The following is a 24,590-nucleotide window of genomic DNA, read 5'->3' as shown; positions in this document are numbered from 1 at the left end:
TGAAAGCACAACTAGTTATCACCACACACCTGTTAGAATGGCTGTTACCAAAAAGGCAAGAGATTATAAATGCATAGTGTACAGTTTACCCAAATGAATTACAGTCATGTTCACAAGTACTTAAGCTGGGTGTGATGGTGCACACCTTTAGTTCCAGCACTTGGGAGGCCCAGGTAGGAGGATTGCTGTGAATTTGAGACCACCCTGAAACTACATAGTGAAATTCCATGTCAGCCTGGGCTAGAGTGAAACTCTACTTCAAACCCCCCCCTCAAAAAAAGAATAAAAGAAAACAACCTGTCAGAAGTAATTTTTCCCATTAATTCCTCCTATTATAGCTCTAGCAACCACTAATATATTTTCTGTCTCTATGGACTTTCCTATATTGGCTATTTCATATAAATGCAATTATACAACATGCAGTGTTATGTGGCTGACCAGCTTCTTTCACTTAGCACAATATTTATTTTCAGACTTGTAAAAGTATTATTAAAGAGAGGGTAGGATTGCAGCAAGTGGTGTACTACACTCAAGAATTGGGGTTTCTTCTGTACAGAAGAAGGAGCACTGCTAGAAAGGAGCAGGACAGGAAAGGTGAGATGAAGGCAGGCCAAGATCTGCTAATGATAAGAGGATGCTTCACCCAAGGGTAGGATGCTCTCAGGAAGGGGGTTGTGCTGCTTCTACTGAGAATATTCCAAAGGTCAGAAACCTGCAGGAAGGCCATAGCCTTAACTAAAATCCTTGATTGATAACAAGCTTTAGTAACTTTTTTTTTTTTTTTTTTTTGTGGTTCATTCATGCCTGCTTCATTCCTTTTCATGGCTAAGCACAATTTCATTATATGGATTACATTTTATGCCTCACTTGATAGAAATTTGGGTTGTTTCTACTTTTTGGCTACTATGAACAATGCTTGTTTTGAACATTTATGAACAAGTTTTATGTGCTTGTATGTTTAACTTTTTCTCTCAACTCTCCACCCCCCTACCTTCTTTTTTTTTTTTTTTTCCCCAGACAGAATCTTACTATGTAGCCCAGGTTGGTCTCAAGCTTCTGATCCTCCTGCCTCAGCCCTCCCAAGTGCTTGGACTATCATACCTAGGGTTTGTTGTGCTTTCATTTAATTCATCTCAGAATATTTTCTTTTTAAAAAAATATTTTATTTTAATTTATTTGACAGACAAAGAGGAAGAGAGAGAATGGCCTCTCCAGGGCCTCCACCACTGCAAATGAACTCCAGATGCATGCACCGCCTTGTGCATCTGGCTGATGTGGGTCCAAGGAACAGAACTTGAGTACTTTGGCTTTGCAGGCAAATGCCTTAACCCCTAAGCCATCCCTCCAGCCCAAGAACATTTTCTAATTTCTGTTGTGATCTCTTCTTTAACCCATTTGTTAATTAGGATTGTGTTGTATAACTCCCTCAATTTATTAATTTTCTAAATTTATTTCTGTAATGAATTTCTGATGTATTTATTGTATAGTCAAAAAAGCTATTTTAGGGCTAGAGAGATGGCTTACCGGTAAAGCGCTTGCCTGTGAAGCCTAAGGACCCCAGTTTGAGGCTCAGTTCCTCAGGACCCACATAAGTCAGATGCACAAGGAGACACATGCATCTGGAGTTCGCTTGCAGTGGCTGAAGGCCCTGGCATGCCCATTCTCTCTCCCTCTGTATCTGCCTATTTTTCTCTCTCTCAAATAAATAAAAATAAACAAATTTTTTTTAAAAAGGTATTTTATATATTTGAGCCTTTTAAAGCCGCTAAGACTTTTGTTATGGTCTAGCATAGGATCTGTTGTGGAAAATTCCACATGTGCTTTAAAATGACATAGATTCTACTGTTGTTAGATGGAGTGTGTGTGTGTATGTTTTCAAGTATAGTTGATTTGGAGTACTGTTCAAATCTTACATCCTTGCTGATTTTCTACCTAATTATTTTATCCATTATAAAAATACATGATTTAAGGTCTTAACCATTACTATTGGTCTGTCTCTTTCTTAATTCTTTTAGTTTTTCCTTCATGTAGTTTTGGGTTCTGTTATTAGGTTCACATATTTTTTTTTATTAATTAGTTTTGTACTTAGTGAAATCAGTAAATTTGGTAACATTATTAAGCTCATCCATGACCTACCCTCTCCTCTTGGCCCCTCCTTGTTGAGGTATATGGGTCATGCATTCTGGAGTTAGCCCACAGTCATGGGTAGGATAAATGTCTCTGCATATCATGACCCAACATGTGGCTCTGACATTCTTTCCGCCCCCTCTTCTGCAAAATTTCCCTGAGCCATGTTGGGTTCATTTTTGGTCTGCTTCAGTGATGAGGTGTTGGGGGCCTCTGGATCTTTGATTTGGTAGGAGTTGATTATTCTCTGAGGTTCACATATTTTTATGATTGTTTTATCTTCTTGATTGATGACTATTATATCACTGTGTATTATCCCCTTTAATCTCAGTGTAAATCTTTTGTCAAATATCTATTTTGTCTACTATTGTTAGCATGTCCACTGTATATCCATGTTACAGTTTGCTTGGTATTTCTTCTTCTTCTTCTTCTCCTTCTCCTTCTTCCTTCTTCCTTCTTCCTTCTTCCTTCTTCTTCCTTCTTCTTCTTCTTCTTCTTCTTCTTTCTTCTTTCTTCTTTCTTCTTTCTTCTTTCTTCTTTCTTCTTCTTCTCCTTCTCCTTCTCCTTCTTTCTTCTTTCTTCTTTCTTCTTTCTTCTTCTTCTTCTTCTTTCTTCTACTTCTTTTTTTTTTTTTGAGTCAGGGTCCCAGACTAACACAGGACTCACTTTATAGCCCAGGCTGACCTCAAACTGTCTCAGCCTCCTGAGTGCTGGGATTACAAGTGTAAGCCACCATGCCCAGTAAGGCATTTCTTTTTTGTTTTGTTTTCCTTTAAGACTTCTCTGAAACTAAAATGTATCTCCCACATACAACATGTACTTTCATTTTGTTTTGTTGTAATAATCTCTGCTCTCATATTCTGGTCTTTTAACTTGATTATTTAGTATATTTACAAATGATATTATTTATATGATTGGATTTATACCTACTATTTCACTTTTTAAATAAATAAATGGTTATTTATTTGTATGTATGTGTATAGGCATAGAAGTGGAGTTGTCCATGCTACATCTTCTGTGAGTCAGGGTATCTTGCCATTACAAACAAGTCTGGCTCATGAGCAGCTTTAAATGGATGCTGGAGAACTGAACACAGGCTGGTGGGCTTTGAAAGCAAACACTTTTAACTGCTGAGCCATCTCCCCAGCCCCATTTTACTCTTTGTTAGTATATAGTTAGCATTTCAGTGTGAATCTGTGGGATTCACACTGGAAACATTTTTAGAAAAGTTGTCTCTTCTGAACTTATACAGATTTTGTTCTTGTCATAATTCCCTAAGCAATATAGCGTAACAACTATTTATATGTCATTTATATGTTTTAAGGTATTAGAAGTAATTAAAAGTATATAGAGGGCTGTGTGAAGATTTTATGCAAATACTCTGCCATTGTATTTAAAGAACAGCCAAGGTTTTTTGTTTTGTATAATTGGGATAACAGGAATTAGTTCTACATGGATACTGAGGGATGGCTATATATTGTATTGTATAGCTGGTTGTTCTTGTTATCTTTTTTTTTTCATTTTTAGTACCTTTTATTTTTTTATCTGATGACCACTAATTTTCACATTGTATTTTTTAAAGCATTTTATGATCTCTTTATTGCTTTAGTATGTAAGAGTAAATTTATTCATTAGGGATATATTTACTATGTAAACATCACATGTTGGTACCATCCTTTCCCTTCTCCCTGCCCCTTTTTTGAAGAGGCCTCCCTCATTGGAGATGCAGGTCAACCCCGTGGGAATTGTGGGTGATGCATTATGGAGGAGGGATGCAATGTCTCTGTGAAAAATGTCCAACTTGTGGCTCTAACAATCTTTTTGCCCCCTCTTCCACAAAATTCCCTGAACCATGCAGGGAGCATTTTAAGTGTACTTCAGTGATGGACACTTAGGAGCCTCTGGATCCCTGGTTTGGTAGGTGTTGAGTATCCTCAGTATCTATCTCCATCACCCTTGTGCTGATATTAGATTCACTAAGAAGGCAGCACACTTGCTCATTTCCCCAATTCCTCTGTGGTTTCAGCTTGGGTTGGGGTGGAGTGCACTGAGTCATTTATGTCCTCAGATCCAGCTCCCATCTGAATAAGAGAAGCAGATTCTCCAGTGGAGAGTGAAGTCATCACCAGTTAAATGGGATAAACATTATTAATTTGGAGAGAATTAAAGTGTGCAGCCCTTCTTGTAGTCTAAGGTTAGTGGGAGCTTGACAATGGAAATCAGAATCATTATCTGGATATGATTCTGACTTGTTTCCCAGTTCCAGATATGGTTTCCTTTCCACTGAGCAGATCTGTTAGCCAATCCAAGAGCAGTTGGTTACCTGTCATGGTTGTGTGCCACTATTGCACTTGTATGAGCATCACCTCAGATTGTTTGCTTCTGAGTCCCTTAGACTTTGAGTTGCTTGAACAGATGTTGGCCACATTCCCCCAGTAGCTCATGTAACGCCTTTCAGCACTAGATGGACTAATTTTCTGGGGACTGGCTCTAATCTGGATTCCAACTAGGTCTCTCCATGGTCTGTGCTGGCAGTATATGGTGTCTTCAGCAGTAGAGTCTTACCATTAACCTCTGATGGGTAATCAAGTGCTCTGACAGAAGTCTGTCTTGTTTGTTTTGGGAGATCTAGTAGGTCTCTCTTATCAACAGTTCATGGTGGATGTAAACCACATCCTGGTATAGGGAATTAAAGGCCAGTGCCAAAGGAAAAGAAAAAGAAAAGAAAAAGCCAGAGAAGAAAGAGAAACAGGAGAAATTTTAGGTTAGGTTTTCTCTCACCCTCTCCAGGGCCCTTCAATTCAGGTGCTCCCCCTAAGGTCCTCTTGAGGGTTCTACCTTTTAGTCTGACTTTTAAGGTATAGGATTCTATAGTACCAGTTCAATATGGGTTCAGTTTGAGTCTTCCCACTCTTTCCCCCAAGCTCTACCCTCCCTGGTTTCTTTCTGTGTATATTTGTCCTTTCCATATAGAAAAGCTACTGGTTTTGTACATTGTTTTTTGTATCCTGCCACATTGCTGAAGGAATTTATCACTTTTAGAAGTTTTGAGATGGAGAATTCCAGGTCACTTTTATATAGTATCATGTTATCTGCAAATAGAGCTAACTTGAATTCTTCCTTTCCAATTTGAATGCCTTTTATTTATTTATCCTGTCTTATTGCTTGGGCTAGTACTTCTAGTACTATGATGAAGAGCAGTGGTGAGAATGGGCACCCCTGTCTTGTTCCCGTTCACAGTGGGAAATCCTTGAGTTTTTCCCCATTAGGTATTATTTGGGCATTAGGAGCCTTATATATAGTCTTTATTGTGTTAAGATATAAATCCTTCATGCCTATTCTTTCCAGTGTTTTGACAATGAAGTGGTGTTGTATTTTGTCAAAGGCCTTTTCTACATTGAGGTGATCATGTGGTTCTTATGGTTCAGTTTATTTATGTGGTGTATTATGTTGACTGAGTTCCATATGTTAAACCATCCCTGCATCTCTGAGATGAAGCCTACTTGGATCAATGTGGATAATGCTTTTGATGTGTTTTTGAACAATTCTGTTTGCAAAGATTTTTTTCAGGATCTTTGCACCTAAGTTCATTAGGGATATAGGCCTATAGTTTTCTTTCCTTGTGTCATCTCTGTCTGGTTTTCATATTAGTGTGATGCTAGCTTCATAAAAGGAGTCGGTTTCAGTTCTTCCATTAAGGTTTGAAAGAATTCAGCTGAGAAGCCATCTGGTCCTGGACTTTTCTTTTGGGGGAGGTTTTTGATTACCTTTTTAATATCCATGGATATGATATGTTTGTTTAGGGGAGTAATCTGCTCAGAGTTTAGTTTTAGTAGGTGGTATGTGTCTAGGAATTCATCCATTTAATTTTGTGGAGTAAAGGTTTTGGACATATGCCCTGATGATTCTTCTAATTTCATTGATGTCTGTTGTGATCTTACCTTCTTCATTTGTTTTTGTTAATTTGAGGCTTTTCTTTTTTTTTTTCTTTTTTAGTTCTTGCTTGATCAATTTGAAAATCTTGTTTATGTTTTCAAAGAACCAGCACTTCAGTTCATTGATTTTTTAAAAATTGTTTTCTTAGTTTCCAATTCATTAATTTCTGCTCTAATCTTGATTCTTTCCATCTAGAGCTCTTTGGGTTGGATTCTTCTTGTTTTTCCAGTGCATTTAGGTAGACAGTCAGGTTATTGATTTGGGATCTCTCTGTCTTTCTAATGAAGGCATTTAAGGCTATGAATTTTCCCTCTATGACTGCCTTCATTGTGCCCCATAAGTTTTGGTAGGCTGTGTGTTCATTATCATTCAATTCTAGGAATTTTACAATTTCTTTTTTGGTTTGTTCTATGACCCATTCATTGTTTAAAAGTGTGTTGTTTAGTCTCCAGGAGCTAGTGGAGTTCTTGATGTGTCACTTGTTGTTAATTTCTACCTTTATAGCATTGTGACCTGAAATGATACAGGAAGTTACTTCAGTTTTCCTGACTTTATGAAGGCATGCTTTATGGCCTAATATATGTTCAGTTTTGGAGAAGGTTCCATGGGCTGCTGAGAAGAATGCGTAATCTGTACAGTTTGGGTGTAAAGTTCTGTAGATATCTGTTAGGTCTAGTTGATCTATTATGTTGTCGAGCTCTATGATTCCCCTGTTGATTTTCTGCTTGGGTGATCTGTCTATTGATGATAGTGAAGTATTTAAGTCTCTAACTATGATGGTGTTGGTGTTTATTTCTGTTTTATTTTTGAGTAGATTTAGTTTTATAAACTGTAGTGCACCTGTGTTTGGCACATACATGTTTATACTTGTGATATGCTCATGTTGGATCATTCCCTTGATGTGTAAGAAGTGGCCTTCTTTGTCCTTTTTGATTACTTTTGGTTTGAAGTCTACTTTATCAGATATTAATATAGGAACCTCTGCTTTTTAAATTTTCTGTTTGTTTGGAATATCTTTTTCCAACCTTTCACTCTGAGGAGGTGTCTATCTTTAGTGGTGAGGTGGGTCTCTTGGAGACAACAGATCCAGTTTTGTTTTTTTTTTAATCTATCCTGATAATCTGTGTCTTTTGATGGGTGAGTTAAAACCATTAATATTTATGGTTATTATTGTGAAGTTTGAATTAATCCCTGCCATGATGAGATGTTTTATGAGGTTTGGTGTTTTCTTTTATTATGTACTGTTTTGAGCCTTGTCTATTTTGATTATTATGATCTTCTTGTTGACTCTTTAGATTGGTTGGTTGACTGTTCAGTGTTGAGTAGTCCCTCAAGTATTCTCTGTAGGTTTGGCTTTGTGTTCATATAATCTTAGAGTTGACTTTTTTATGGAAATTTTTTCTTTCACCAACTATTATGAGGGATATTTTTGATGGGCATAGTAGCTTGGGTTGTAAGCCATAGTTTTTCAGACTTGGAAGTGTTCTATTCCAGGCTCTTCTGGCTTTCAGGGCTTCCATTGAGAAATATCATGTAATTCTGATGGGATTACCTTTGCATATTGTGAATTGTTTCTCTCTTGCTGCTTTTAACATTCTCTCTTTGTTTTTGTTGTTAAGATTTTTAACTATGATGTGTCTTGGAGAGTTTCTTCTTTGGTCCTGTTTGGTGTTCTATGGGCTTCTAGTGTCTGGGTGGGCCTCTTTTTTGAGGGATTGGGAAAAGTGTCTTCAATAATTTTATTGACTATGTTCTCTATGCCTCTGATCTGGATTTCTTCTCCTTGTGGTATACCCATGATCCAGATGTTTGGTTGTTTTAGGGTGTCCCACATTTCCCTCATATTCTGTTCATTTATTTTTTGAACTTAGCAAAGTTTTTGGCCTCCCGAACAATTTCTTCTGTCTTATCTTCCAAATCAGAGGTTCTGCCTTCCACATGAGTAACTCTGTTGGTGAGGGGTTCTAGAGAGTTTTTATAATTTCTATTCAATATTTGTTTTCTGTTGTGTTATTTTACATTATGTTCCTCTCTTTTTTGAGGTACAATTTCAATTTGAGTTCCAATTCTCTTGATGCTTTCTGTAGTTCCTTCCGTATTTGATCTATTCTTCATTAAGCTTAATCAACCAGTTGCTGAGATCTCCCATTTCTTGGTTTACCTTCAATTTATTCCTATCTTTGGAGGTTTCTAATATTTTTTTTCAGCCAAGTTAAGCCTACTGTCAAAAGCTGAGTGCTCTAAGAGATGATTCTGTTCAATTTCAATGATATGATTGTTGTTTCTTTGATAGTTTGCTTCTAGTTCAGCAGTTCTTTTGATCGGGGCCTCATTGGTTGTTATGTTTTCATTTTTGGAATGAAGTTCTGTTGATTTCTTGGATTTGTGCCTACCCATTTTCAAAAGAGTCTTTATTTTGTTGGGGAAAAAAACAAGTTTTTGTCCTTGGGCCAGTGTACCCTCTGACTCGGGTGAAGAGGGATGGTGATACCCAGTGGCCAGTCAGGATACCAGAGCAAAAGGCCTGATTCCATAGCTCACACAAGGACCAGGTCTACCCAAGCAAGATACAATGGAATCTACCAGAACCAGGGGACTGGAAGGAGCAAGGAAACAGGGATCTTGCCTCCTTCATGCCAAGCTCTACAGCACATAATCCAGCACTGGGAACCCAGACCATGAAGGTGGGAGGAGCCAGGAAACAAGGGTCAGGCCTATTCACTCCAGACTGTTGTGCCTGCCTACATGCTGACTGGACAAAGAACTCAGACTGGGAAGGTGGAAGGAGCCTGGATACAGGGGTCTGGCCTACTCACTCGACTGCGGTACCTGCCTACACACTATCAGAGCAAGGAACTCACCTTGTTATCCTTTATTTCAAATTTATTTCTTTACACACTGAGAGATAAGAGAAGAGACACTGAGAGAAAAAAATGGGTGCTCTGTAGCCTCTAGCCACTGCAAACGAACTCCAGATGCATGTGCCAGTTTGTTCATCTGGCTTTTCATGGGTACTGGGAAATTGAACCCAGGTTGTTAAGCTTTGCAGGCAGCTACCTTAACTGCTGAATCATCTCCCCAGCCCTTAAATTTATTTTTGTAAATGAGCTGATGTAGAAGTTTAAGCCCAGATGGTTAGCTAAGTGTGTTGGCACCATATTTTAAAAACGCCCTTTTCTATTTAATTGTCACACTTCTGTTGTTACATATTGTTTGAATATGTAGTTGGATATATATTTGAAATTCCTGTTATGTTCTATTCATGTGTATGTCTTCTCTTGTGTCAGTACCTATTTTGTTTCAGTAACTTAATGGTAATTTTTCAGTATCTGGAATGACAAATTCCTATTCATTTTTCTTTTTTCTTTTGCATGTGTATGTGTGTTGGTATATGTGTGGGTGCTCATGCACATGTGCACATGTATATGTAGTGGCAGAGATCAATGTAAGGTATCTTCCTTAATTGTTTTTCACCTTAGTTTTAGGAACAGGTACTCTTACTGAAGCCAGTGATCACTAAATGACTAGACAAATTAGCCAGCAAGCCCGGGGTTTCCTCCTGTCTCAGCCTCTCCATTGCTAGAGTTACAAGTGTGTGTACACCACGAAATGTGGCATTTTTATGTGGGTGTTTGGGATCCAAACTCCTAATAGGTATTCATGTGAATATTTGGAATCCCAAAGAAACTTTATTTGTAATCCTTTCAAAATTTCACAAAATGGTTGGGCATGGTGGTACATGCCTGTTATCCAAGCCCATGGGAGGCAGGGCTAGGAGAATTGCAGGTTTTAGGTTATCTTGGACTATAGAGCAATAATCTGTTTAAAATGTCTGCAGAATGCAGGCTGGAGAGATGCCTTAGCAATTAAGGCATTTGCCTGAGAAGCCAAAGGACCCAGGTTTAATTCCCCAGGACTTACTTAAGCCAGATGCACAAGATGGCACATGCGTCTGGAGTTTGTTTGCAGTGGATGAATGCCCTAGCATGGACATTCTCTCTCTCTCTTTCTGCCTCTTTCTCTCTTAAATAAAATAAAATAAAATAAAATGAATAGAAAGTCTGCAGAATGTACAAATACACACATATGCATATAGTCTTAATCCAATAATATGGTATGTATAAATATAAGCAATTTCTTTAAAGTAGAAACTAGTAAGTGGTAACATAGCCCATTGAAATGAAGCAAAGGATGATTTACATAACTTGTACCTAATTATTGGTTTCTTAACATAGGGTGGCAACTATGGAAAACAGGGCCATCAAGATATTAAAAGAGAGAATGATTTCACAAAAAACTGATCTTATTAATGCTTTCCAACTTCGAGACCACAGTAAGACAGGTAATAAGATTATATAATGCTTACCATTTCTTCATATAATGGGCTATATATAGATCAGCTTTCATTTTATTTGCTTCCTTAAGATTTCAGTTCTTCATTTTTTGATAGAAAGGAATGATAGAGATAAAAATGTTAAATCCATTGTTCCCCAGAAAAAGAGGCATGTATCTCCTTTTTCAGTGTTTCTTTCAATTTAGAAAACTAACAGCATCTCTGAATTAGACTTCTGTTTTAGTAGCATATGAAGAGATAGCTAAATTCTGGAGGATGCAGAATTTTAATGCACTTATTAGTTAGTTTCACAATGTGGTACCCATGGCTACATTTATAGTCTTTTGAAAGATTATTTGAGCCAGGTGTGTTGGCACAAGTCTATAATCCCAGCTCTAGGGATATATCTTGGGCTACAAAGAGAAACCCTGTCTCAACAAAAATAATTGACCCACATAGAGGAACATGGAGCAAAAGCAAGCATCAAAGGTTTGATTGTCCTGAGGCAAATGCTAGTATTGTTCTAGTAGTCATCATGAAACTAAGTTCTGTAGTAGAAAGCTGGAAAAGTTGAATTTGAACACCTCAAAGCAGCTAACACCTATAATATCCCCGACTCCTGGCAAACACAGCCATCTTTGAAGGAGACGTCCCTTCTTTTGCTACTAGTATATCCAGTAGTTATGATTAAGTAACATGAGCTCACAGTCAACAAATAAGGAGAAGAGCTATGATGATTAAGAATCAGCAGAAACAACAAACAAATTTACTCTTCCCCCAAGACAGCAGATATTAGAATTATCAAATGCAAAATATAAAATGTCTACAAGGGGGAAAGGCATAAGAGATAATCACAAATATACATTTGAAAATGATTTGAAGAAACAAATAGGTATAAAGTATACTTGTTAAAATAAAGAGACGTTCTAGGCCTGATATTTCATAAAAGATATCTGCAAAAGCCTATGACACATAGCATACTTAATGAAGAAAGATTTGAAATGAGAAGAGGATGCTGGTAGGGCTGAATAATATTCTGTTCCCGAGTATGTCCATACTTGGGAGGTAGTGGCAGAAGGATCAGTAGTTTGAGGCTAGTCATGTGTTGAAGTCAGGTTCACATTGCTGACAGAAAACACCCAACCAAGAGCAGCTTATGGGGAAAAAAAAAGGTTTATTTTGGCTTACAGGCTTGAGGGGAAGCTCCATGATGGCAGGGGAAAATGATGGCATAAGCTTAGGGTGGCCCTCACCTCCTGGCCAACATTAGGTGGATAACAGCAACAGCAGAGTGTGCCAAACACTGGCAAGAGGAAGCTGACTGCAACACCCATAAGACCTCGCCCAACAGTACACTGCCTCCAGGAGGCATTAATTCCCAAATTGCCACCAGCTGAGGACCTAGCTTTCAGAACATAGAAGTTTATGGGGGCACCTAAATCAAACCACCACACCTTGCATACATAGTAAGTTTGAGGCCAATTTGGTGTTCATAAGACCCTGTCTCAACAAAGAGAGGGAAGGATAGAACAAATGATGGATATGTTAAAGAGATTATGAATTATAGTAAGAGTTATGAACAGCAAGGCCAGCCTGAGCTACTTAGTAAATTCAAGGCTAGTGTGGGATACATAGCCAGACCTTGCCTTTAAAAAAAAAAAGCTAGGGGTTGGGGCTGGGAAGAGGACTCAGTTGATAAGAGTGGTTGTTGTGTAAGTATGAGGACCTAATTTCAATTCCTAGAACCCATGTAAAAAAGCTGGGCATGGCTGTACATCTCTGGGTCCAGTGCTAGGTGGAGTGGTGATGAAACACTTTCTGGGGCTCAGTGGCCAGCAAGTGTAGTAGAAGAAAAAGAAGGTGAGCTCCAGATTGAATGAAAGACTCTGTTTTAAGGAAAAAAAATGGAAGGGTGAGGGTAAAGATACTCTAATTTATCCTCTAGCTTCTGCATGTGTGCACACACATGCAAACATACAGCATATACCACACACAAAATTAGTTTTAATGAAATGAACAGTAAAATTAGAAGATTAAACAAACATCTAATCAGGATGAGGGTCTAACATACATCTAATGATGGCACCAGGAAGAAAGAATAGAATATAAAAGGGGATATATTTAACATGATAATTGCTGGGACTTTTCCATAACTCAAAGTGATAAAGAGGAACAATAACTCTACATCAGGATAATGTTAAATCTATATCTGTATGCACTTATGAAGCCATAAAGCACCAATAGCAAGATAAGATTTAAATACAGGCACAGTGAAATCCCATGGTGCCTCAAAGACACAGCAATTAGACTAGTGGCTTCTTTTCACAGTTGTTGTTTAGATAGTGGAATCAAATACACAAAAGATTGAAAGTCAGATTTAGAAAAATAACATGAAAACATCAACAAAACACAGCTGGGATAACTCTGTTAATAGAAAACAAAGTAGACATTAAGAAAATGTACATTATTAGACATAAAAGGGATATGCCATACTCGTAAAATATTTAATTTACCAATTGAATTCATTCTAAATGTTTATATATCTGCTATTACAGCCCAAAAATATGTTAAACTTGGGCTGAAGAGTGGACTTAGTGATTAAGGCACTTGCCTGAAAAGCCTAAGGACCCAGATTCAATTCCCCTGTACCCAATTAAATCAGATGCACATGGTGATGCATGCATCTGGAGTTCATTTGCATTTCTAGAGACCATGGTGCACTCATTTTCTCTGTCTCTACAAATAAATAAAAAAAATATGTAAACAAAAACTGATAAGGCAACAAGTACAAGTGGAGAAATCTACCATCTTAGTGGGAAATTTCAACCCCTCTATAGAATGCATTAATTCCCTGACATAGTGAGTATAGCTACAACTCAAGAATATAATAAAACCACAAAAATACTTTTTTGAGATGAGCATGGTGGTATATACCTATAATTTTATAAACCCTGTACTTAGGAGATTGAAGCCGGAGGATCATAAGTTCAAGGCCAGCCTGGGCTACACAGCAAGACCCTGTCTCAAAAAAATCGTTTTGTTTTTCAAAATGAGAAATATTATTGGATTAAAAAAGAAATTAGAAATTAAAATGCTTAAACAAAATGATAATGTTAATAGAAGATGTAAAATTTAGGGAGTACAAATTAGAGATATTACTAACCCTGAATGCATATACCTCAAAAAACTAAACTGTTATTAAAGTAAGAAAATAGTTCTTTGAGCTGAGGATGTAGCACAGTTGGTAGAGCATTTATTGAGCATGCTTGAAGCGTAAATTCAGCCATCAGCACAGCACTGCATAAAACCAGACATAGTGGTGTATGTCTATAATCCCCAAACTTGTGAGGTAGAGACAGCAGTATCAAGGTCATCCTCAGGGCAATCTACATGATATCTTATTTCAATGATAATAATAACAACAAAGAAAATAGTTCATCAGACGTAATGAAGTTCAGGAGAGAGAGAAAGGAGTAGAGGAAGAGCACGAGGACATATTTCTAAAATGCATATATCTACACACTATGTACACTCTAATCTGTATTGTAGCTGACAGAAAAATAAACTAAAAATTAGAACAATTCCATAGTTATTGCAGAAACTGCATCTGAAATTTTAAAACTTTCTACAAATTTCATGAAGCATTATCATAGTCACTTAAATAGAAAGAAAAATCTTATACCAATTCTCCTAGAGAATACAGAGAAGGCTTCTAGGTTATTTTATGAGGTCAGCATAGCCTTGATACTAAAACCTAACAAAAATATTATGGAAAAAGGAAGTTAAAAGCTGATCTTATAGATAAATTTATATGAAAAAATCCTAAGTGAAATATTAGTTAAATATTGATATATCATAACCAAATTTAGTTTTTGGTAGGCTAGGACTGCTAGGAACTCTATTTTTTTTTATGTTTCAAAAGCCAATCAATGTAATTTATCATTTTAACAAAATTAAAGAAGTCATATAATCCTTACGAAATATGAAGATAACTATTTGATGTATTTAGCCTTGGTTTCATAGATTTGTTTATTTATTTATAGGCAAGTTCTCTACTGAGTCTGGCTTCATACTTGCTTTGTGGCTGAGGATGATCTTGAGCTTTTTATGTATTTAATTTATTTTTGCAAGAATAGTTTCATAGCCATTAAAACCATGATTATTAACATAGATCTACATAGAGAATAAAGTTATTAACATAGATGGTTATCCACAATTTAATGCAAGTAAAAACCAGGTTAATATGTATATGTATATATAGGTCTTGCCTTATGTAATAAAAGTTTATAAGACATATGCTACACTATAATATATATTTGATTCTAAGAAAGATAAAATATATATGCTTCTGTACTTAGAAGTCTAGAAATAACATTGCTAATTCAAGATCATTTAAATACATGGCACAGTAATGGTGAATAACTATAATCCTAGTACTCAGAATGGTAGTAGAAGAGGAGGATCACAAATTTGTGATCAGTCTAGGTTAAAGAGTGAGTCTTGAACTCACATCGTGAGACCTTGTCTGAAAAACACCAAGAGAGGTGGAGAGATTGCTTAGTGGTTAAGGCATTTGTCTGCAAGGCCAAAGGACCTTGGTTTGATTCTCCAAGACACATGTAAGCCAGATGCACAAGGGGGAACTTGCATCTGGAGTTTGTTTGCAGGGATTTGAGGCCCTGGCATGCCCATTTTCAATCTCTCTCCCTCTATCTGCCTCTGTCTCTCACTTGCTCTCTCAAAATGGATAAAGAAAAAAATAAAAATAAAAACACTAAGAGCTAGTGATATTGCTCAGTAGTAGAGTACTTACCTGACATACACCTTAGGTTTGTTCTCCAAAACTATCTTATTCCCCCAAAATTTTATTGAATATATATTTTTAATAATCAGAAAAATAAAGATACTTATGTATGGAAAAATTATCTATATTAAGGGCAAATGTATATTAGCTGGGAAAATAGAAGACTAATATACTAAAATAACATAGTTTTTATCCTTTGTATGCTTTTGTGTTTTCAAGCCTTCTACAGTAACCATACCTTACTTTATTAATTAGGAAAAGGACAAAAAACTGAGATCTGAAGCAAGATTCTTTATACATGACAGTAAGAATAAGACCTGTAGCATACAAAGCACTTTCTTTTTAATTTTTTTTTTATTTGTTTATTGGAGAGAGAGAAAGAGGCAGATAGAGAGAATGGGCATGCCAGTGCCTCAGCCATTGCAAGTGAACTCCAGACACTTGCACCACCTAGTGCATCTGGTTTATGTAGGTACTGGTGAATCAAATTTGAGTCCTTTGGCTTCTCAGGTAAGTGCATTACCCACTAAGCAATCTCTCCAACCTGAAAGACTCTTTTCTTTCTAATATTATTTTTTATTAGTTATGTACACAGTGTGTTTACAGCCATGTTGTTATCATTGTTAGCCTCCTCCCTGTCCTCCCCATTCTGTAGGAACCCTCCTCTTTGGGGATTGTGAGTCCTGTATTGTGGGGTTAGCCATCAGTTATGGGTAAGACGTAATGTTTCTGTGCTTAATGTCCCAGCATGTGGCTCTAACAATCTTTCTGCCCCCTTTTCTGTGAATTTCCCTGAGCCATGTTGGGTTTGTTTTAAGTCTACTTCAGTGATGAGGTCTTGGGAGCCTCTTTGTCTCTGGATATCTGGTTTGGTAGGAGTTGAGTGTTCTTTGTGTCATCTCCTTCACTATTGTGCTGGTACCAGGTTCACGAAGAAAACAGCACTCTTATTTCCCCAATTCCTCTATAGTTTCAGCTGTTGCCCTTGTGAGGTGCGATGGGCTGATTCTCTCCTCAAGCCCTGCATCCATCTGAAAAAGAGAAGCAAATTCTCCAATAGAGTGAAGTCAGTGCCAGATAAATGGGATAACCATTATTATTTTAGAGAGAATTTAATAGGTGTAGGCCCTCTTGTAGCCCATAATTGGTGGGGATGTGATAATGAAGAGTGACCTAAATGGCAATGGTACCATAAAATTCTATATCCTAAAAGACAGACTAAATGATTGAATCTTCATCAGGCCCTTAGAAGGACTACCTGAAGACTTTGTTTAGTTACTGCTTTCCTCAGTGTTTTGGGGCCTGATAAGATAGATCATGGAGAATACCAAGCCCCAGGTCTCAACCTCAGGCTAACCATTGGCTCTACCAAGGATCTTACAAAGTTTTTTTTGTCAAATTATACACAAATTATATAGACTTTTGTTGTTGCTGTTAGGAAAAATTTCATTGGCCCAGTGGGCTTTTTCTATGGAGAGCGTTTTGGAGCTGAAATTACCATGGAGATCCCTACGTTCGCATCTGGTAAAAACGGACAGTGATGGAAATGTGGACTACATGTCCAGCTTCCAGGATGTCCACATTGAAAGACCTATGGAAGAGGCAAGTGACACATAGCTCCATCTGAAATCTGGCTGGGGCAGACTACCCTTTGGACAACCTCTATGTAACTTGGTGTTTTGAGAAATTGGGAGGGGACCCATGTAATCATGGATTGGAATGGTAGTCTCAGGAAAAGCCAAAAGGGAATCTTCCACGTACATGATAATGGGTTCAGGAAATATGTGTATTCACTTTAGAATAGGCAAACAGATAAAGCTTGGGCAAGCAAACCGATGTCAAATATGGGATTCTTATTTTGAATGCTGTCCAGCAGAAGGACAGATGTGACATTCATTCTTTCCTGTAATATACCACTGAAATGCTTAATGCACATGGACAGATTTTCTGATATGATCTAGAATATGCCCTAAAGAATGTGAAAATATAAAGCTCCCTATTAAAATGAGAATGCACAAGGGAGTGTTAACAGTTAGTCATAACATTGACCGATTGGAGAAGGGAAGATGAAAAGAGGAGAAATAGAAGTATAATCTGAAAACTAAATTATGCATAGGAAAAGAAGCATGGCTTTACAGACATAATTTACTGTGATGACTCATAGGCCTTAGCTTGGGAGAGATGAGATTCAAAATGCACTGAGTCACTATGCTACCTTTGGGAAAGTTACTTTATTTCTCTGTTGTCTAGTCTGTAAAGCAGACCTCATAGTTCTACTCCAGTTCTTTAGCAAAGTAGAGTACTGAATCATAATTCACATAAAGCTTTCTGTAAGTACTAACAAATGTTATGTACTGCTGCCTGGTTTACTTTTGTTTCTTATGAACAAAGGAATCAGTCTTTGATCTGATTAAACACAGTTAGGCCAAGGGATGGTGTCACTTCTCAAATTTGAGTTGGTGGGCTTGAGGTATAGCTCAGTGATAGAATACTTACCTAACTTGAATATAAGGTCCTTAGTTCAATCCCCAGCACTGAAAATAAGAAAGGTTTGGTGAGGCTGTTTTGTGTTTGTTACATTTGTTATAAATTATCTGTGTTTTTAAATCCCAATTATTTTAACACTTGGAAATTTTTTATTTTAGGCTACATCTCCTCTAGTTGAAACTCTATACAGATACCGATCTGACCTGAATATCATTTTTAACATCATGGACTCTGATCACTCAGGTAAATGAACTTTGATTAGACAATAGTAGAAAGCAAAAGCTAGTCTTTTTCTCTGAAATCAAAACTCTGTTTTTATCAACTTAATTCTTCATCCAAACTTGATGAAACTTAGGGAGGAAAGATAAGTTCATGTTTAATATTAGCAGTATTTCAGTTTGCACACAGATTCTATATTGAAGCCCATATAGTTCTACAGAAGTCTATATGACCATTGATCCCACTAGAATAGCTCAGATGAAAATATGCTTTCCATTTTAGTATCATAGTTATTCCTGAAATAAAATTCATTCCCAGAGTTCTAATTCTGTTTTTTTGGGACTGAGAACCATTGACTCATTTTCTATATAGCTTTGATGCACAATTACTTATTTTTAAACTTAAGATATTATGGCTAGGAATATTTCTCAGCAGGAGAGCAATTGCCTAGCATGTGTAAAGCCCTGGGTTCTATCCATCCCCCCAGCATGCCACACACACACCTATATAGAGATGTTTGAATATCAAAAAAATCATTGATCCATTAAAATAATTCATTGTCTCTAAAAAAGGCAACACCATTTTTTATATTCAATCATCTTGTTGACTCCTAGGGTACCTTCTCCCTCTGCTTTGATATTGATCTTCTCTCTGCCATCCTTTTATGTGTCCCTCACCCTTAGATTTTAGTTCCTATAATTTCTATCCATCAGTTAGTCCACATCCCCTCACTATTTCTTCACTGTTTACTTGTTCTCACTGTAGAATAACATGAGGGTCTTTGGTACCTGAAAGTGACATTGTCTCTCGCATTTATGTTTCTACTCTTCTGTTTCCTTCAGTGTCTTGATGCTTATGCACATTAGTATGCTTCTAATATTCAATCAGTGCAGTCTCCCTATTCCTCCTTTACACAGATCTTGAGATGAGAACTCACCACCTCCTATATTCTTTTAGGCCTGATCTCCATGGAAGAATTTCGGACCATGTGGAAACTTTTTACCTATCACTACAATGTTCAGATTGATAATTCCCAGTTTGATGAGGTTATCAACAAAATGGATGTCAACAAAGATGGAAGCATTGACTTCAATGAGTTTTTTATGGCTTTCCATGTTGTGCATAAGTATGACAAGAACGCAACAGATATTACACTTCCTAACAAAGAACAAAAGATTCCCTTAGGCTCCTTCGAAACAAGTGAACCCAAATTCCAACATTAAGCAGAACCATTGAAACTCTTAGTAGTTGAGAAAAATAGGCTCTAGTTAATACCACACTCAGATGCACTAGTGTTAGAAATCCCTAGCAAATTGTTATTGGTAACATTAGATTAAATATCAGCTAATGAGATTTACCTCCAGTGTTGAAATGTGCACGTTGTCAGTAAGGTACTGGATTTGAGCTAATGCTTGTCTCAGATGCCACCTAACTAGAAGAACAGAGCAGTCCAGAAACACTGAAAAGAGCCTTCAGAGCAAGAGAAAACAGTACAATGTCTGGGAGTGAAAGAGAAATAACAAGCTATTAATAAACTATTTGCATCATCAGGCTGTAATATTTTTTGGAGATTCTGTAAGCTAGTGATCCTTGATCATGGAGGAACCACTCTTCTGAAATGGGGTCCATATTAGAGTCTTGGGAGAAACTGTGAGGGAAAAAAAACTATTTTTTTAATTTTTATTTATTTATTTATTTGAGAGTGACAGACACAGAGAGAAAGACAGATAGAGGGAGAGAGAGAGAATGGGTGCGCCAGGGCCTCCAGCCTCTGCAAACGAACTCCAGACGTGTGCGCCCCCTTGTGCATCTGGCTAACGTGGGACCTGGGGAACTGAGCCTCGAACCGGGGTCCTTAGGCTTCATAGGCAAGCGCTTAACCACTAAGCCATCTCTCCAGCCCAAAAACTATTTTTCACATGTGTTGGAGATGTAATATCAATACATTCAAACTGAGTCCTATAATTAATTTGGTCTGACAACTTTATTGATAACATGGCCTTGATTATGTATACATTATACAACTTATTCTGCTTTTGTTATTGTATATCAATTATTGATTTCTGTTTAAAGACAAGTATAGGTTTCTTGATTTTTAAAGACTTTGAACTTCAAGATCTAGAAACAAGCTAGATCCTGCAAGCCTGCCTGCTGCCCACACTAGAAATAATGAATAAACTAGAAAATATACTCTTAAGTACATAACTAAATTTACATAAAAGCAAAATAAATGCTTGGGGGGCAAGAAAAGTTTATAATTAAAACATTAGCAATATTAATACCAGACAGGATAGGTTTTAAGACAAAGAATTTCATTGATGGTCAAAAAGATCACTGGGAATGCTAAAAGGAATAATTCACCAGGAATATATAACAATTATAAATGTATGTTTACCTAATAACACATTTTTAAATCTATAATGCATAAAATGATATTACTTTCTGGCTGAATTGGTAGAGGGAACTATTTGGTATACCCTTGTAGTTGATCATACAAATTTAAAATTAATGTATGGAAGATTGGGCAAACCAATTAATCTACTTGAAGTATGATATGTATGTGAGTTGTTTATAAATGCATGTATATACTATGTACATATAGACATATGTGCACTTGTCCAGAACAAGGTGGACCAGGCTGCTCAGCACAGGTACCAGGTAAGCTGCTGTTGCTGCATTCTTGGCAAGACCTCCCCAAACCAGTCATTAGGTCATAAGTGTGGACCACCAAGACCCATGTTTCAACCACCTGCCCATGCCTGCCCCAAGCAAGGCAACCATGCCACTGAGCACAGCACCCAGCAGAATTGCTACTACTGCATTCTTGGCAAAACAAAGGGATTATCTCCAGATGGGCAAACTCCAACACAAAATAACACAAGGAACCAAGGCAAGGTATCCCAAACAAGAATGGCTAGTTCCACAGTTGAAGCCTCCAATAACTAAAAACTACTTAGAGGAAACTCCAGACAAAGAACTCTCAAATATTATCCTGATAAGCTCATAAAATCAATTTTAAAGATATTAAGTAGGGTATGGTGACTCACACCTATAAGTCTAGCAGTAAAGCAGCTGAGGTAGGATCACAGTGAATTTTAGGCCCGCCTATGCTACAAAATCAATTGTAGGTCAGCCTGGCTAGATGAGACTCTTCCTCAAAAAGAGGATATGTGGCTATGTGTGGAGGTGTGCACCTTTAATCCTAGCACTCAGGAGGCAAAGTTAGAAGAATCTCTTTGAGTTCGAGGCCAGCCTGAGACTACACAGTGAATGCCAGGTCAGCCTGGGCCAGAGTGAGACCCTGCCTCAAAAAAAAAAAATGAAAACTCTTTGGGCTGGAGAGATTGCTCAGTGGTTAAGACACTTGCCTTTGACCCAGGTTTGATTCCCCAATATCCATATAAAGCCAGATGCACAAGGTAGTACATGTATCTGGAGTTTGTTTGCAGTGGCTTGAGTCCCTGATATATCCGTTCTGTTTGTCTTCTCTCCTCTCCCCCCACCTTGAAAATATTTTTTAAAAAGGATATGTACTATTTTTAAGCCCAAAGGAACACTTTAAAAACTGACCACAAAGCATATTGTAACTACCAATCTACGAAAAACATTGAATGTTCAGATTTTAATGCAATTAAACTAACACACCAGTATACCATGCACAAGGCCTTGAGTTTAAACCTCAACCATATTAATAAGTGAAAGGAATAAAACTGTACATCTATAAGAAGATGCTGTAAAAAGAAGTTGACAAGAATTCAGTGAATAACTTAAAGGCAATTTTTTTTTCTCATTTGTTCATACATGTATTTTGATTTTATTCCACCCCTCAATAACCCTGTCTTATCCTCTCCCCTTCTCATGAACATATTTCTTCACTATTAATCCCCATCTTACTTTCATCCCTTTTTTTACCCGTTAAATTAAATTAGGCTTGCTTGCATGGTGATGGGTTGAAGGTTATCTACTAGGGAATAGGCAGCTTGTCAGTGTTTGCCCCTGATGAACCTGATTTCCTTTTCCCAGAAACCATTAGCTGCCATTAGTTACTCTGGGAGGTGTGAAATATCATGTAGCTTTCCCTCATCAAAGATGATGTGTTGGCAGGCTCACTCTTGCATAGGAAACCATCGCTGCTATGAGTTCATGAGTGTAATGGCTATATAGTATCCAGAAGATGTCATTTTGTAGCACTCCTCCCCATCCTCCTGCTCCTATATTCTTTTCACCCCCTCTTCCACAAGGTACCCTGAGCCTTGGAGAAGGTGGTTAACATGTGCTATTTGAAGCTGATCACACAGTACAAGACAAAATTCAATTTTAAAAAAACTACTGCTGGGCTGGAGAGATGGCTTAGTGGTTAAGCGCTTGCCTGTGAAGCCTAAGGACCCTGGTTCGAGGATCGGTTCCCCAGGTCCCATGTTAGCCAGATGCACAAGGGGCGCACACATCTGGAGTTCGTTTGCAGTGGCTAGAAGCCCTGGCGCGCCCATTCTCTCTCTCTCTCCCTCTATCTGTCTTTCTCTCTGTGTCTGTCGCTCTCAAATAAATAAATAAATAATTTTTAAAAATCTTTAAAAAAAAACTACTGCTACATAAAAATTGTACATATTTATGGGGTGCCATGTGATGTCAAGTTTTTAAAATAGTTTATTTATGAGAGAGAGAGAATGGGCACTTCAGGGTCTCTAGCCACTACAACAAATTCCAGATTCATGTGCCCCCATATGCAACTGGTCTGGGGAATCAAACCTGGGTCCCTAGGCTTCACAGGCAAGCATCTTAACTTCTAAGTTGTCTCTCCAGCCCTGATGTCAATTTTTGAAGCTAGTTGAATGGAGTTTTTCCAAACATTTCTCCAGAACAAAAGGATGATCTGAAGAGATATAAAACCATTTAAAAACAAGATGGCTTTATAATGGGTCAATTTGGTTAGGATTAACTTCCTTGGAATTCCCTTTCTTGCCTGTTTCTGATTAGGGTGGGCCACAAGGGAAATCCTTGAGAGATTTGGAAGGCATAAGGGGAGCAATCAACAATCTGTTGTTGACCTCCTCGCTCATCTTGCTGACATGAAACTGTGAACTGGCCTGCAATTGCGGTCCCTTCCTCTGGACCCTCAATAAGCTTTGATTTCTGGCCTTTTTATGTGTGTTTGACTCCACAGTGTAGAGTCCTGGCTTCTACAGGGCACCCCAACACCAAGGCAACGGTAGTAAAAATGGACATAAGCTTTGGTACCTTCTCCTGGAGTGCCACCTATACTTAGAAGTTTCACACTGTCTGTGGTTTTCCTGACTACCTGCTGTGTGAACTTCAAGCTCCAATATCAGATGTGGAAACCACAGTATTATGGAGACTGTTTAAGCTGCTCCCACATTTGTACCAGTCACTCATTAATTCTACACATACATAGAATGTAGCAATTATATGCATCCTCAGTATACATGTGTGCAGAGTCTCTTACGTGTGTGTCTCTGTGACAGCGATACATTTTGGAAAATGCATCAATTATTAGCTGATTTCACTATTGTGTGAATATTAGAGTATATAAAATGTAAGACAGCTGTGATAACACTATCTTATGGGACTGCTGTTGTGCAATCACTGTCATTGACCAAAATGCAATTATGTAGCACGTGTGCCCATGTTTCCTACTGCTTCTGTCTCGGGTTGACCCTAACATATACAGAATTCAATACTGAGTGGTTCCAGGACAGCAGACTCTCAAGGATGCATGCACTTAATCTGTCCTAGGTTTTCTAGGGTTCTGTAATTTAATTAGGTTATGGCTTAGTGGTTAAGGCACTTGCTTGCAAAGCCAAAGGACCCAGGTTCAAATCCCCAGGACCCACGTAAGCCAGATGCACATGGCACATGTATATGGAATTCTTTAGCAGTGGCTGGATGCCCTGGTGTGCCCAATCTTTCTCTCTCTCTATCCTCTCTGTCTCAAATAAATGAATAAATAAAATGTTTTTTTTTTAAAACCACTTTCCAGTGATGAAGATATTGATTGTATCACATAGCATGAAAGAGCAAAACACTCAGTCCCCTTCAGTTCAGTACCCATTAAATACAATACTCTGGGAGAGCAAATATTTGCTACCTTAAGAATATTTTGGTCAAAATTGGTATAGCAGTATTTGTTAGTTGGTTGCTGAAGCCCTTGGAGAAAGAAAATTACTAGCACATGCCTTTAAGTTCCCAGCTTGAGGCCTTTATAAAGGTCTTGAAACCTTCTATGACCATCCTGGAAGGAATGCTTGTCTCATAACTAGAGGGCTGAGATTTCTGAAAGCCAAATTCAAAGTCTAATACTAGGAGTGGTTGGATGACAAATTGAACTCTCAGTTTTATAGATTGTGTTATGACCTGAATGCCCCCTTCAAAAATCATGTTGAAATTTAACTGCCATTGTAATAGGGCTATAAGGAGGCTCCTTTAAAACATGGGTTGGGTTATAAGGGATCTGCCCTCATGAATGGATTTTTCAAAATATATATTTATTTATTACAGAGAGTGAGTGCACCAAAGCCTTCTGCTGTTGCAAACAAACTCCAGATGCATGCACCGCTTTGTCCATCTGGCTTTACATAGGTACTGGGGAATTGAACCCAGTCTTTGCAGGCAAGCACTTTTAATAGGGAAACCATCTCTTCAGCCCATGAATGGATTTGGATGAAT

The 24,590-nt window shown here is 37.7% G+C and overlaps 1 protein-coding gene across 1 annotated transcript in view; it reads left to right on the top strand.

Annotated features, from left to right (window-relative positions):
* Ppef1 (protein phosphatase with EF-hand domain 1) overlaps positions 1-19,206 on the top strand; it is a 128,856-nt gene extending 109,650 nt beyond the window's left edge. Inside the window, exons 14-17 of the mRNA XM_045140717.1 lie at positions 10,299-10,405; positions 16,639-16,802; positions 17,846-17,930; positions 18,864-19,206. Coding sequence (XP_044996652.1) covers positions 10,299-10,405; positions 16,639-16,802; positions 17,846-17,930; positions 18,864-19,129 — 622 coding nt within the window. The 3' untranslated portion in view covers positions 19,130-19,206. The remainder of the gene's footprint in view (positions 1-10,298; positions 10,406-16,638; positions 16,803-17,845; positions 17,931-18,863) is intronic.
* Positions 19,207-24,590: the final 5,384 nt, after the last annotated feature.

This window comes from Jaculus jaculus, chromosome X, assembly GCF_020740685.1.
Source record: "Jaculus jaculus isolate mJacJac1 chromosome X, mJacJac1.mat.Y.cur, whole genome shotgun sequence".
Classification (NCBI taxonomy): domain Eukaryota; kingdom Metazoa; phylum Chordata; class Mammalia; order Rodentia; family Dipodidae; genus Jaculus; species Jaculus jaculus.
Note: the sequence above shows the minus strand (reverse complement) of the source record. Positions and strands in the feature narration are given on the sequence as shown.